The sequence below is a fragment of the Pecten maximus genome, chromosome 15 (genome assembly GCF_902652985.1).
Source record: "Pecten maximus chromosome 15, xPecMax1.1, whole genome shotgun sequence".
Lineage (NCBI taxonomy): Eukaryota > Metazoa > Mollusca > Bivalvia > Pectinida > Pectinidae > Pecten > Pecten maximus.
Genome location: NC_047029.1, coordinates 5,120,814 through 5,136,766, shown reverse-complemented (window position 1 = coordinate 5,136,766; position 15,953 = coordinate 5,120,814). Strand labels below are relative to the sequence as shown.

Below are 15,953 nucleotides of genomic sequence, written 5' to 3'. Positions count from 1 at the left end.
ATAGGTGCAATGAGCCTCATGATAATACTATTAATAGATAGAGATATAGGTCAACTAGTATGTATCCTTTTATGTTTCAGGCCACAGTTTTGAGTGTTTTAAGCCACAGAAATGTGATGCAGTTCTATGGTGCAGTAGTAGAAGAGCCCAACTTCTGTCTAATTACTGGTAATCTCCTGTAAATTTCTGTCTGATTATGTAATTACTGGTAATCTATAAATTTCTGTCTGATTTAATATATAATGGCCATAATGCTGGTAATGATTTAATATATAATGGCCATAATGCTGGTAATCTTGTAGGAATTTCTGTCTTATTATATATTTACTGGTAATCTGATATAAATTTCTGTCTGATTATATAATTACTGTTAATCTCATATCTGATTTAATATACAATTACTGGTAATCTTGTAGGAATTTCTGTCTTATATATTTACCAGTAATCTCGTATAAATTTCTGTCTGATTAATTATATGATTACTGGTAATCTCATATAAATTTCTGTCTGATTTAATATACAATTACTGGTAATCTCGTAGAAATTTCTGTCTTATATATTTACTGGTAATCTCATATAAATTTCTGTCTGATTATATATAATTACAGGATTTCTGTAGACAAGTGTATACTGTAACTGTTCGACTACATGGTAAACCTCTGTATGACGTATGACTTGTATTTTATGTGATTAAGACAACGTTAGTCCTTAATACTGATGTTTATATCTTACAGAGTACGCCACTAATGGGTCGTTATATGCCTATCTACAGAAACCTACCAACACAATGGACTTCCAACACATCCTAAGATGGGCCCGTGAGATAGCTCAAGGTGATGACTTTAACTTAGTAACATTAGAATGGCACTGTTGACATTTTTTGAAGAATGTATTCAATTCTGCTAAAGTAAACATAGATGTTATTGACTTAAGCATGTTTTAACAATAAAGTCTCCCGATCACTCCCTAATTAGTCTCCCAATCATCCCCTAATTAGTCCCCAAAGTCACCCCTACTCAGTCCCCCAATCACCCCTACTCAGTCCCCCAATCACCCTCTACTCAGTCCCCCAATCACCCTCTACTCAGTCCCCCAATCACCCCCTACTCAGTCCTCCAATCACCCTCTACTCAGTCCCCCAATCACCCCTACTCAGTCCCCCAATCACCACTACTCAGTCCCCCAATCACCCTCTACTCAGTCCCCCAATCACCCCTACTCAGTCCCCCAATCACCCTCTACCCAATCCCCCAATCAACCTCTACTCAGTCCCCCAATCACCTACTCAGTCCCCCAATCACCCCTACTCAGTCCCCCAATCACCCCCCTACTCAGTCCCCCAATCATCCTCTACTCAGTCCCCCAATCACCCCTACTCAGTCCCCCAATCACCCCTACTTGGTCCCCCAATCAACCTCTACTCTGTCCCCCAATCACCCTCTACTCAGTCTCCCAATCACCCTGTACTCAGTCCCCCAATCACCCTGTACTCCGTCCCCAAATCACCCCCCTACTCAGTCCCCAAATCACCCTCTACTCAGTCCCCCAATCACCCCCTACTCAGTCCCCCAATCACCACTACTCAGTCCCCCAATCACCCTCTACTCAGTCCCCCAATCACCCCTACTAAGTCCCCCAATCACCCCTTATCAGTCCCCCAATCATCCCCCTACTCAGTCCCCCAATCACCCTCTACTCAGTCCCCCAATCACCCTCTACTCAGTCCCCCAATCACCCCCTACTCAGTCCCCCAATCACCCCTACTATATCCCCCAATCACCCCTACTCAGTCCCCCAATCACCCCCTACTCAGTCCCCCAATCACCCCTACTAAGTCCCCCAATCACCCCTACTAAGTCCCCCAATCACCCCTACTAAGTCCCACAATCACCCCTACTCAGTCCCCCAATCATCCCCTACTCAGTCCCCCAATCACCCTCTACTCAGTCCCCCAATCACCCCTACTAAGTCCCCCAATCACCCTCTACTCAGTCCCCCAATCACCCTCTACTCAGTCCCCCAATCACCCTCTACTCAGTCCCCCAATCACCCCTACTAAGTCCCCCAATCACCCCTACTCAGTCCCCCAATCATCCCCTACTCAGTCCCCCAATCATCCCCTACTCAGTCCCCCAATCACCCCTACTCAGTCCCCCAATCATCCCTACTCAGTCCCCCAATCACCCTCTACTCAGTCCCCCAATCACCCTCTACTCAGTCCCCCAATCACCCTCTACTCAGTCCCCCAATCACCCCCTACTCAGTCCCCCAATCACCACTACTAAGTCCCCCAATCATCTTCTACTCGGACCCCCAATCACCCCTACTCAGTCCCCCAATGACCCCCTACTCAGTCCCCCAATGACCCCCTACTCAGTCCCCCAATCACCCCCTACTCAGTCCCCCAATCACCCTCTACTCAGTCCCCCAATCACCCTCTACTCAGTCCCCCAATCACCCTCTACTCAGTCCCCCAATCACCCTCTACTCAGTCCCCCAATCACACCTACTCAGTCCCCCAATCACCCCCTACTCAGTCCCCCAATCACCCTCTACTCAGTCCCCCAATCACCCTCTACTCAGTCCCCAACTCAGTCCCCCAATCATCCCCTACTCAGTCCCCCAATCACCCCTACTAAGTCCCCCAATCACCCCTACTCAGTCCCCCAATCACCCCTACTCAGTCCCCCAATCACCCCCTACTCAGTCCCCCAATCTCCCTCTACTCAGTCCCCCAATCAACCTCTACTCTGTCCCCAACTCAGTCCCCCAATCACCCCCTACTCAGTCCCCCAATCTCCCTCTACTCAGTCCCCCAATCACACTCTTCTCAGTCCCCAATCACCCCAACTCATTACTCATGTAAGAGCTACCACTGTGTACATTGAAAACACACTTTACCTCTTCACTCATTGTTTTACGTCCTGAATACAATTTATATATAAATAATAATGAATATTAAAAAGTTGCGAACATTTGAAACCTAAATACTAAATACAGTGGACCCTCGATAATCCGAACACCTTCGTTCCCAATCCAAACCGTCCGGATTACGAGTTTTCCGGACTGCCGAATTTCGTCTACTACTAGGTCAAAAAAAATTGTCGTGTAAGAGTTATCTCCCTTGATTATATACAATCCGGGACGTTTCATAAACACGTCTAATTGTCAGACATTTTAACAATAAATATACTTATGTTTCTGATATGAGTCTTGTTTTGTTTTGTAGAAAGTAAAAAATAAACTATGTTTTTAAAAGAACATGTAAAGTGAAAGTTGTTTTATTTATAGCGGGCATATGTGACCTACAAACAACACACATGTGTCACGTCCCGGAGGTTCACAAACAAGTAGAAATTACAAACGTTCAATACCTTAAATAAAAGACCCGGATTTAACAACTTACCGTCAGTCCATGTTTTTTTTTATGATTTTTACGTACCAGAAACCCCAAGCTATCTATTTAAAAGTACGCGACACCAGCGAGAACTACCCAAGATGTCCGATAATTATTAAACCCGTATTCACTGAACAATGTGGCGCTTAGTTAAGTATCAGACGACTATTGACTAATTTGTGTGTAATCAACCCAGTTCTTGTGATCACTGCTTAATACGTAAATGTGTATGTAATTAATAACATGCATCTTTCAATGAGCCGTCGTGTTACAAAGCCGATATCCGTGTTTGCCCAATACAAGTGTTAATGATGTTAATTACCGATCATAAGTTTATTACATGTATTTGAGATTGATTAATTATCGTATCACGTACTGTATGTTTGTGCATAAATTCTGTAACATTTAGGTCGTAGAGAATAGGCAATGTACTGTTATAAAAACAAAAGCTACACATTGCAACACAGGTAAACACCCGGGGCTATGACCTGGCAGCGGTCGCTATGACTACGCACAGTGTCAAGCGATAGTCTGTACAGCTGTCGACACGGGTGACTTGCCCCGACATTTTTTCTCTCCTCGTGGTGAAAAAATCGTCCGGATTATTGAGGGAAATTTACTAATGAAAAGTACGTTCCGTTCCCAAAATGGGCTTCCGGACTGGTGAGTACAAATAACGTTACGGAAATCCGTTCCCGTGCATTTCCGTCCGGACTGTGAGTTTTCCGGACTATCGGCGTCCGGATTATCGCGGGTCCACTGTATTTGCAAATTGAACATATGAAACGTTTTTGAACTCCATTTGTAGTTTGCGAACATTTATAAGTTGAACATAGCCTAAGGTATAAATGTGAAGTGAAAAAATGTGAATGTAACATGGTAAATGGATAAGATCCCGGAAATCAGTCCATGAAATTATGATTGAGGTCTATAAAATGTTAGTTACTAGTAACATCTAATATATATAACAAGTTCTACATACTTGGAAGACTTTTTATCTCCCCTGAAGTTCTAAATGTTCAAAGGAAATTTTGTGTACTTTAATTAGGTATGAATTATCTGCATGATGAGGCCCCTATGAAGATCATACACAGGGATCTGAAATCAAAGAATGGTAAGTAATAGGTCATAATGGTGTGATAAATTAATCTATTCAAAAATATTGTATGAATTAGGTATATCATGTATTTCCAATTTCAACCATAATTCCTTTCCTGTCTGTCATTGATATGACAGTGGTATGTCTACTCTGTAGAGTCTAAATACTTTAGGGCCGCGATGGCAGAGTGGTTAAGATGTCCCGACACTTTATCACTAGCCCTCCACGTCTGGGTTGCGAGTTCAAAACCTACGTGGGGCAGTTGCCAGGTACTGACTTTACGCCGGTGGTTTTTCTCCAGGTACTCCGGCTTTCCTCCACCTCTAAACCTGGCACGTCCTTTAATTACCCTGGCTGTTAATAGGACATTAAACAAAATAAACCAAACCAAACTGTCTGTCATATTGTGGCTTATTTTCTACCGGTGACGACTTTTCGGTAATATGACTGGCTGTTGTTAATGTTAAACCCTGTGCAAACTCACCACAATAATAATATCTTTGTTGTGACAGAGATATTTAAAAACAAAATACATATTCATTTTTTCCTGTGATTTTCCACCATTTAGTAACTTAATACTGTTTAGTTGAGTGAGAACATTGGTTTCTTATTATATTTTCTCGATATTTCAGTGGTGATATCACACGACTGGATTTGTAAGGTAAGTTTTAAAACAGAGGTCTAGTCAATAAACCGTGAAGTAAAATATACATTTGAGACAGAAACTCAACAGGTTATTCCAGAATTATCTGTGTGGGAGGGGTGGGATCGAGGTACTGACATTAGGGCTATTCTAGAAGGATCTGTGTAGGAGGGGTTGGAGGGATGTGTTTCTGAAGAAAATGCCCCTCACCCTCCCACATGGATAATCTTGGAACAACTCTAATTATAATTTGGAATTCAACAATTTAAGAAAAAATTAAATGAATCCAATGACCTCTGTATTATAACTATATTCTCTTATTGTTTATTGTATTGTCGTATAACGATATACTTGTCTCGGGCAAAACTAATTTATCAATATTAAAACATATCTGAACATTAATGCCTTTAACATTGATTTGTGAAATAATGAATTTTGAACAACAATTATTCTTTACTGTCAGATCTGTGACTTTGGAGCCTCACGATTTATGGGGAGCACGACGAAAATGTCTCTGGCCGGTACATTTCCCTGGATGGCACCAGAGGTAAGGAGATTGTGTTACGTCTTTAACAAAAATATTGTAGATCTACCTGTGTAACACAGATCTATCGCTGTAGTACAGCTCTATCGCTGTAATACAGATCTACCTGTGTAACACAGATCTATCGCTGTAATACAGATCTGTACCTGTGTAACACAGATATATCGCTGTAGTACAGCTCTATCGCTGTAATACAGATCTGTACCTGTGTAACACAGATCTATCACTGTAATACAGATCTGTACCTGTGTAACACAGATATATCGCTGTAGTACAGATATATCGCTGTAATACAGATCTACCTGTGTAACACAGATCTATCACTGTAACACAGATCTATCGCTGTAGTACAGATCTATCACTGTAACACAGATCTACCTGTGTAACACAGATCTATCGCTGTAATACAGATCTGTACCTGTGTAACACAGATCTATCGCTGTAGTACAGCTCTATCGCTGTAATACAGATCTGTACCTGTGTAACACAGATCTATCGCTGTAATACAGATCTGTACCTGTGTAACACAGATCTATCGCTGTAGTACAGCTCTATCGCTGTAATACAGATCTACCTGTGTAACACAGATCTATCGCTGTAATACAGATCTGTACCTGTGTAACACAGATCTATTGCTGTAATACAGATCTGTACCTGTGTAACACAGATCTACTTGTAATACAGATCTATCACTGTAATACAGATCTTTTTGTGTAATAACTTGGTTGTAATTTCGAACCATGTGATAATTTACTGGTTTATGGATAGGTTTGGTTGCAGCTCCTTATCACATACAGACCTGTATAAATGTACTTTTTTACAGGTCATACAAAGTTTACCTGTGTCGGAGTCCTGTGATACCTGGTCGTATGGAGTAGTAAGTACTACCACATAGAAACTCTATCCCATATCTGTGTCTATATAAACAATACCAATGTCAGAAAGTTAATGATGTGTAATAAAATTCCACCTACATGTAAAACAATCATTTCTGTCATGTATATAATATTCATTTACAAATACTGTAAATATGCTAATTTATCAGTTCTCAAATTTTGGAACTTTTTCTGTTAAATTGAAAACAATAAGATGTGATTATTGCTGAATATACTGTTATATCCTGCCTGTCATTCTCTTAGACAGCTGCAGCTGATGTTTGAAACTTAAATTTGTATTAATAAGTATTCGTTGACAATACATGAAGATACATTTGCACTAATGTAATTATGACTTTTGTCACTTGTGAAATATTATATTTGGAAGCAATCAACACTATGCTTGATGAGCCCATATCTGTTCTAGGTCCTTTGGGAGCTACTTACTCATGAAGTCCCATTTAGAGGAATTGAAGGTTTCCAAGTGGCCTGGTTAGTTGTAGAGAGGGAAGAGGTAGGTCCTAATAAATTTGGATAAGAAATAAGGCCAGATTGATAATGGTAATTTGTGATATGGAATAACACAAAAAATTGTTGGCTGCATGTTCCTGAGGAAGGTCAAGGTTGTATGTGAAAGGAAATAAGCTTAATTAAAGTAGGTCAAGGTTGTATGTAAAGGAATTAAGCTTTAATTAAAGTAGGTCAAGGTTGTATGCGCTAATAAACCCAGAAAGTATTGTCTGTATCTGAGGAAGGTCAAGGTTGTATGTGAAAGGAAATAAGCTTTAATTAAAGTAGGTCAAGGTTGTATGCACTAATAAAACACAGAAAGTATTGTCTGTATCTGAGGAAGGTCAAGGTTATGTGTAAATAATGATTGAAAAGGAATATTTTATCAAATTATAAGCAAATATTAATTAGCAAAGACATTTTTACCGAAAAGTGTAAATTTATTATAAGCAAATATTAATTAACAAAGACATTTTTACCAATAAGTGCAAAACGTTTGTCTTGTAGAGATTGACTATCCCCAGTACATGTCCAGCAACCTTTGCAGAGCTGATGAAGGAGTGTTGGTATATAGAACCCAAGCGACGACCAAGCTTTAGGGATATCCTATCACGACTGCACACAATGTTGAATGACGGTAAATATCAACAGAGACCATAGAGTCAATAAGATTGAACACAGGACTCCTAGTCTAGGGTAGCATACGCTGTCTCTCTTGTTCATAGCATACCCAGGTACTCAATGGAATATGGAAGTTGTTGAGAAAAAAAAAATGCTAGTTTATTTGACATGGCAGACAGGATTAGGATCAGGGTTTGTTAAAATACTGTTTAAGGAGGAGGAATGTTAATCGAATTATGGAAATTAATTTAAAAAGAGAAGAAAATCTTAAATAACCATGCAGGAAATATCAATATCAACAGGTGATTGATGGGAAACAGTGGGGAACTGAGATAATTTTGATCGGCCACTTCATTGTGTATGCCTTTTACTAGGTAGTTAGTTACTTGTTAGCTCACCTGGTCCGAAGGACCAAGGTGAGCTTATGCCATACCGTGGCGTCCGTCGTCCGTCCGTCCGTCTGTCGTACGTCCGTCGTCCGTCTGTCCGTCCGTCAACAATTGACTTCTTCTTCATAACCGCTGATCAGAATTTGATCAAATTTGGTCAGAAGCATCCCTATGGGTAGGGGACTCAAAATTGTACAAATGATGGAGCTGGCCCCTCAGGGGCCTGAGGGGCAGGGCCAAAAGGGGTCAGTTTGGCTATATTGATATAAACGACTTCTCCTCTGAAACCGAGCAATGGATATCGCTCATATTTGCCTGGTAGCATCACTACGGGGTGGGGATTCAAAATTGTACAAATGATGGGGCTGGCCCCTCAGGGCTTCTCTGAAACCGAGCAATGGGTATCGCTCATATTTGCCTGGTAGCATCACTATGGGGTGAGGATTCAAAATTGTACAAATGATGGGGCTGGCCCCCAAGGGGCCTGAGGGGCGGGGCCAAAAGGGGTCAATTGGGCTATATTGATATAAACGACTTCTTCTCTGAAACCGAGCAATGGATATCGCTCATATTTGCCTGGTAGCATCACTATGGGGTGAGGATTCAAAATTGTACAAATGATGGGGCTGGCCCCCCAGGGGCCTGAGGGGCGGGGCCAAATGTGGTCAATTTGGCTATATTGATATAAACAACTTCTTCTCTGAAACCGAGCAATGGATATCGCTCATATTTGCCTGGTAGCATCACTATGAGGTGAGGACTCAAAATTGTACAAATGATGGGGCTGTTCCCCCAGGGGCCTGAGGGGCGGGGCCAAATGTGGTCAATTTAGCTGTATTGATATAAACGACTTCTTTTCTAAAACCGAGCAATGGATATCGCTCATATTTGCCTGGTAACATCACTATGGGGTGAGGATTCAAAATTGTACAAATGATGGGGCTGGCCCCCAGGGGCCTGAGGGGCGGGGCCAAATGTGGTCAATTTGGCTATATTGATATAAACAACTTCTTCTCTGAAACCGAGCAATGGATATCACTCATATTTGCCTGGTAGCATCACTATGAGGTGAGGACTCAAAATTGTACAAATGATGGGGCTGTTCCCCCAGGGGCCTGAGGGGCGGGGCCAAATGTGGTCAATTTAGCTGTATTGATATAAACGACTTCTTTTCTAAAACCGAGCAATGGATATCGCTCATATTTGCCTGGTAACATCACTATGGGGTGAGGATTCAAAATTGTACAAATGATGGGGCTGGCCCCCAGGGGCCTGAGGTGCGGGGCCAAAAGGGGTCAATTTGGCTATATTGATATAAACAACTTCTTCTCTGAAACCGAGCAATGCCTATCACTCATATTTGCCTGGTAGCATCACTATGGGGTGGGGATTCAAAATTGTACAAATGATGGGACTGAACCCCCAGGGGCCTGAAGGGCGGGGCCAAATGTGGTCAATCGGGCTATATTCATATAATTGACCTCTTCTCTGGAACCAAACAATGGATATCTCTCATATTTTACTGGTAGCATCACCTTGGGGTAGGAATTTGAAATTGTAAAAATGACGGGGCCGACCCCCTGGGGGCTGAGGGGCGGGGCCAAAAGGGGTCAGTTTTGCAGAATTGATATAAACGACTTCTGCTCTGAAACTAAGCAATGGATATCGCTCATATTTGCCTGGTAGGATCCCTATGGGGTGGGGATTCAAAATTGTACAAATGGTGGGGCTGACCCCCAAGGGGCCTTAGAGGCGTGGCCAAAATTGGTCAATTTGTTTAAACAACTTCTTCTCTGAAACTAAGCAATGGATATTACTCACATTTGTATGGTAGCATGGTTATGGGGTGGGGATTCAAAATTGTACAAATGTTGGGGTTGACCCAGGCCGCCAGGGGGCTGAGGGGTGGGGCCAAAAGGGGTCAATTTGGCTAAATTGTTTTAAACAAATTATTCTCGGAAACTTAGCAATGGTTTGACTGGTAGCATCCTATAGGGGTAGAGATTCAAAATTGTATAAAGGAAGGAGCTGACCCCCCAGGGGGCAGAGGGCAGGGTTAAAAGGGGTCAATTAGTCTTAACAAGATCTTCTCTGAAACTAAACAATGTATAATCACCCACATTTGTGTGGTAGCATCCCTATGGGGTCGCGCCAAAAGTCAATTTCATTTCATGGATTAATGCACTTTTTGACATTTAAAGTATTAAAATAAAACCAATGTACATGTACCCATATAAAATGCTTATGATATATATTGACATAGCAATACCAGCGACAAATATAATGAAGCATCATTCTTATTTCATATCTCATGAAACCAGGTGAGCGATACAGGCCCTCTGGGCCTCTTGTAGGTAGTATCACTGGAATTTTTAATGTTGAAGATTTTAATACCGACAAAGTCACTAGTTTATAATTAGGATGGTGCCGTTTTACCTCGTTTTGGAAGAAAATGGTTAATTGGGAAGCGAATGTGAAAATATGAAATAATTTCAACTTGGAATGTGGCCCATTATCGAGACCAGAAAGTCCTTCAAGCCCTTATTGAAATGTTTGCCTATAAATACTGACTACATAAATTCTAAAGGGGAAATTGGTCTTACCATTGAGGATTATATATGTTATAGAAGAGATTGTTTATGTTGTGAGGAAATAAACATTTTATACATATAAGATTGTTTATGTTGTGAGGAAATAAACATTTTATACATATTATAGGATGTAAGACATGATGCTACTTTTCATGGGTAAAAAAATGGGATTAAATGTTAAAACGGCTTGCCATAGCGGCGATCAACAGGAAGACACCGAGGACATGTAATGTTAACAGCTTTGGTCATTATCAAGAAAACATCGATCTTTTGTCAACCATGAATAATTCGAAGTCCCGCTGTTTCGACGTTTTTCTGTTAGTCCCTTGAACTTTGAAACATCGAAATTTTAATGTAATTAAAATTTTTAATACATTCTCATTGAAATTATATGCTTCGGTGAACCACATAGAATATCTGATACTTAATTTGTGGAACTTGTTAATTCTGACTATTTATGACAAGTTACAAGCTATGCTTTTGCACTTTTAAAATATTAATTGTATTTATCAACTTCATATGTTCCAGAGAGTTTACCAGAGGAGACTAATTCATTTCTCGACCATCGTGAGGTTTGGCGGAAGGAAATAGAAGCCACTATTGAACGATTAAAAAAGGCAGAGCGTAATATTACCATAAAAGAACAGGAACTTCGTGAAAGAGAAAACAAATTAAAGGAACGAGAGAAAAGTCTGGAGCAGCAGTTCAAAGTTGTGGTAAGTGTAGGGGGAGATAACTCATGTAATATGTGGAAGCAATGTGACAATTATGTTATACCGTATATATATATACCAGTCCTGCCAATGTTAAAGTAGGCATTAACAATATTTGACAATGATTGGCAGAAAGTAATGTCAAATTGTTAGAGTTATCATTATATAGCAAATAAATAAATAACTCTAGTCCAATATTTCAATAAATAAGAATTTAAAGGTAAAACAAATCTATATTTCTTAGATTTAAGACATATATGTATATAAGATAATTTAAAAGTTGTCATAATTTATAAATGTCTTATACTCAATATAAATGATGAAAAATTGATAAACAATGCACTAAAGTTGGTTTTGAGAAGAAATGATTCAGATTTCTGCAGAAATGTTTATATATTACTAAATCTGTTCAGAAGTTTGTTCATTTTATTTCCCTATAGAAACTGGATTCCTATGACGTTAACACCTGGAGAGAAGTGGATGTGGTAAATATTTCTTTATGCAGTTTGCAGATCTTCATGAAGTTTCTTCTGACAATAGGTTTGAAAATTGCCCTTTCCTCTAGAGAGGCTTTTGGAAACTTAGTTTTCAATGCCACAACTGAAAATTGATATCTTCCAAATTTGATTAATGGTCTTTAAGCACACAGACCATGATGTTTATTTATATATATGAAAAAAATGGGAAAAAAATAAGTTATGATCCAACTTTCTGCTTTATTCAAACTTGATAATCATGTTCTTGATCATGCCTTGAGGAAGTCTGTGAACCATTCTGTTGTAATGACACACATACCTATCAGAGGGTCAAAACAACAAAACTGAACATCACCAGTCTGGAGATTTTTGCTTATTTCTTAAATTAAGTCTTTTTGTTGCTTAAATATATCTTAGTACCTATACGTATTGTTTTAGACAAAGGGAAATTCAAATGATTATAGCCTCATATTTTTAATAGTCTTCTGTTTGTGACCAAAATTGAAATAAACTGGGGGCTTCATGAATGATTTTATATCTTTTGGGATAATAAGAATTTGAAATGATCAGATTATTCTTTTTCTATCACTTAATTACAAATAGAATTTATATTGGAAATCAAGGGAGTTAACTCTAACATGACTACGATATCTGTTATCAAACATACAACATTTACTGTTCACATTTACATTGAGTACAAAGTTTTCTACTTTTTATTTTTCACTTAGAATTTTCATGATTTGGGTTAATTTAAGAGAAGTTATAATGAGATGTGAGACACTTGACAGATAATTGATACAGAGGAAAATCACATGTCAGTAGATACAGGATACTTACATACATGTATTGTGTTTCCTTGTTTCAGTATCAATGGGTACGGCAGCTGCATAATGGTAAGTAAAAGTCAACTGTTTAAAATAATAACAAGAATTAATCACATGAAAGTAATTATAAATAAAAGTCAATGGTAATGAAAAATGTTTCAAATAAAAAATAAGCTACTGACAAGTTAGAAATACCATTGTAAATAGTCAGGTGATGAATTTTAACAATGGGACACTAGTTAGAAAGTAACCACAATGTTCACATGTGATATGATTAAGAAAGAACAATGAAATAGTGATCTCTAAGACTTACTCTCTTAATTAAATGAAATCCTTTTCTCTAGTGAATTTCACACCTGTGGTCAATATGATATGCTATACTCTCAGATTTTAGGCTTCTAAGTTTTTGCCCTTCCCATATGTACGCAAAATCAAGGTTCTTGTCCCAAAACTAGCTTTTCAGTCTTCTTTATTTTGTACTATAAGTGGTTGAAACTTCATCCAATCTGTAATGGAATGTTAAAATTATACTGTCCAATGACCATTACTGATAAATCACTCTGACTTTACTTTTATGATACTAATGTATAAGAAAATAGTGTGTTATTTCCAGTAATCAAAGAATCTCTATCTATGTAATAAGGCTGTTTAGTCATATGCCCTATGAACATGATTTATAATATCATTTCTGTACTGATTGTCTTACTTTCTATTTTCAAGGTCACACGAACGACCTTGCGATGTATGCTGACCTATTTATCAACAACCACATCACGGGACGACGACTACTACTTATGACCCAGACTGACCTCAAAAATATGGGCATCATGTCTGTGGGTCACATCTTAGAACTGTTTGTATGTGTCTCCGCTTGTACATGCCTTGTACTTTGAAATAGTTTTGATGATATAAATTTTCAGAGCAGTTCAGTATCATAATAAACAAGAAATATCTTTAAAAAAGATAAACAGCATAGTTTTAATGCTGGTGATTATAATGTAAATCTGCTGTTGAAATAAATTAACGAACTAATGCATTTCAGCACGGATAACAAAATTATATCGGTTTGAATCATATTTGATGATAATAAGACTGCATTTGAGTCAGGAATATAATTTTATTAATGTGTCATTTGAAAAGATACACCCACTTATTCAGCTTGCATTCAATCTGAACTTTGTTTCGTTTTTAACTGCATATCTACATTTTGCATCTACCGCTACATTGACCAATCACATACTTCATCTTGACCTGTAACGCCACCTGTCGCGTCATATCCGGGGCCAAAAGAATATTATACGGCTATGCAGAAAAATGTATACATTTATTCCTTTTTGATAGATTTTTAGGTCATCTGACCCAAAGGGTCAGGATGACCTATAGTCATCGTGCTTCGTCCGTCGTCGTCCGCCGTCCGCCGTGCGCCGTGCGCCGTCCGTAAACTTTTTCTTTCAAAACGCTACTCCTCCTTAACGCTTGGGTGGATTACTTCCAAATTTGGTTTGAAGCATCATTGGGGGAGGGCAATCATATTTTATATAAATGAGGCTGGTCTGACCCCTGGGGCCAGAAGGGCGGGGCGCCGAAAAGGGAACTTAGCTGAATATTGCTATAAAATCCTACTCCTCCTTTACCCTTGGGTGGATTACAACTAAATTTGGTTGGAAACATCATTGGGGGAGGGCGGTCATATTTTATATAAATGAAGTTGGTGTGACCCCTGGGGCCTGAGGGGCGGGGCCCCAAAAGGGGAACTTTGATGAAATTTTGCTATAAAATCCTACTCCTCCTTAACCCTTTGGTGGATTTCAACCAGATATTGTGTGAAACATCATTTGGGGAGGGTGATCATATTTTATATAAATGAGGCTGGTGTGACCCCTAGGGCCTGAGGGGTGGGGCCCCAAATGGGGAACTTTGATGAAATTTTGCTATAAAATCCTACTCCTCCTTAACCCTTTAGTGGATTTCAACCAGATATGTTGTGAAACATCATTTGGGGAGGGCGGTCATATTTTATATAAATGAGGCTAGTGTGACCCCTAGGGCCTGAGGGGCGGGGCCCCAAATGGGGAACTTTGATGAAATTTTGCTATAAAATCCTACTCCTCCTTAACCCTTTGGTGGATTTCAACCAGATATTGTGTGAAACATCATTGGGGGAGGGTGGTCATATTTTATATAAATGAGGCTGGTGTGGCCCCTGGGGCCTGAGGGGCGGGGCCCCAAATGGGGAACTTTTATGAAATTTTGCTATAAAATCCTACTCCTCCTTAACCCTTTGGTGGATTTCAACCAGATATTGTGTGAAACATCATTGGGGGAGGGTGGTCATATTTTATATAAATTAGGCTGGTGTGGCCCCTGGGGCCAGAAGGGCAGGGCCCCAAAAGGGGAACTTTGATGAAATTTTGCTTTACAATACTACTCCTCCTAACCCCCATAGTGAATTATTACCAAATTTGGTGTGAAACATCATTGGAGGAGGACAATCATATTTTATATAAATGAGGCTGGTTTGACCCCTAGGGCCAGAGGGGCGGGGCCCCAAAAGGGGAACTTTGGTGAATTTTTGCTATAAATCCTACTTCTCTCTAACCCTTGGGTGGATTAATACGAAATATGGTGTGAAACATCCTTTGGGAAGGGTGGTCATATTTTATATAAACGAGGCTAGTGTGACCCCTGGGGCCTTAGGGGCAGGGCCCCAAAAGGGGAACTTTGGTGAATATTTTCTGTTAAATCCTAATCCTCCCTAACCTTTTGGTGGATTACAACCTGATTTGATGTGAAATATAAGGTGACGGCAATCATATTTTTTAATGAGACAGGTTTGACCCCTGGGGAAAAAAAGATGGGGCAAAAGGAGCGCTTAGGTTAAACATTTCTTTAAAATGCAATTCCTCCTTAATGCCTTAATTGATTACAACTATATTTAGCATGAAACATCATTGGGGAAAGGCAATCCTAATTGATATAAATGAGTCTTGTCTGACCCATTGGGACACAGAGGGGCATGCCCCAAAAATGGGAACTTGGCTAAAATTTTGCTTTATGATGCTGCTCTTCCTGGACAAGCTAAATGGATAAAAACCAAATTTGATCTAAAACATAACTGGCTGCGATAAATGATTTATGGTAATAATGCTGGATTGAGGGGTGTGTCCCTGCTGTAAGTGTTTGTCAGATGACCGTTAAGGCCCATGGGCCTCTTGTATTATTTGATAATGCTGTTTATAACTAGCTATTCCAGTAAAATATCTTCCCAATG

The 15,953-nt window shown here is 39.6% G+C and overlaps 1 protein-coding gene across 1 annotated transcript in view; it reads left to right on the top strand.

The window, feature by feature from the left end:
• Positions 1-15,953, top strand: part of LOC117343744 (mitogen-activated protein kinase kinase kinase 20-like) — an 86,931-nt gene that overhangs the window by 2,001 nt on the left and 68,977 nt on the right. Inside the window, exons 3-14 of the mRNA XM_033906223.1 lie at positions 81-168; positions 735-833; positions 4,446-4,511; positions 5,129-5,157; positions 5,603-5,686; positions 6,507-6,560; positions 6,986-7,072; positions 7,576-7,705; positions 11,198-11,385; positions 11,823-11,867; positions 12,724-12,751; positions 13,403-13,539. Of these exons, the coding sequence (XP_033762114.1) occupies positions 81-168; positions 735-833; positions 4,446-4,511; positions 5,129-5,157; positions 5,603-5,686; positions 6,507-6,560; positions 6,986-7,072; positions 7,576-7,705; positions 11,198-11,385; positions 11,823-11,867; positions 12,724-12,751; positions 13,403-13,539 (1,035 nt within the window). The remainder of the gene's footprint in view (positions 1-80; positions 169-734; positions 834-4,445; positions 4,512-5,128; positions 5,158-5,602; positions 5,687-6,506; positions 6,561-6,985; positions 7,073-7,575; positions 7,706-11,197; positions 11,386-11,822; positions 11,868-12,723; positions 12,752-13,402; positions 13,540-15,953) is intronic.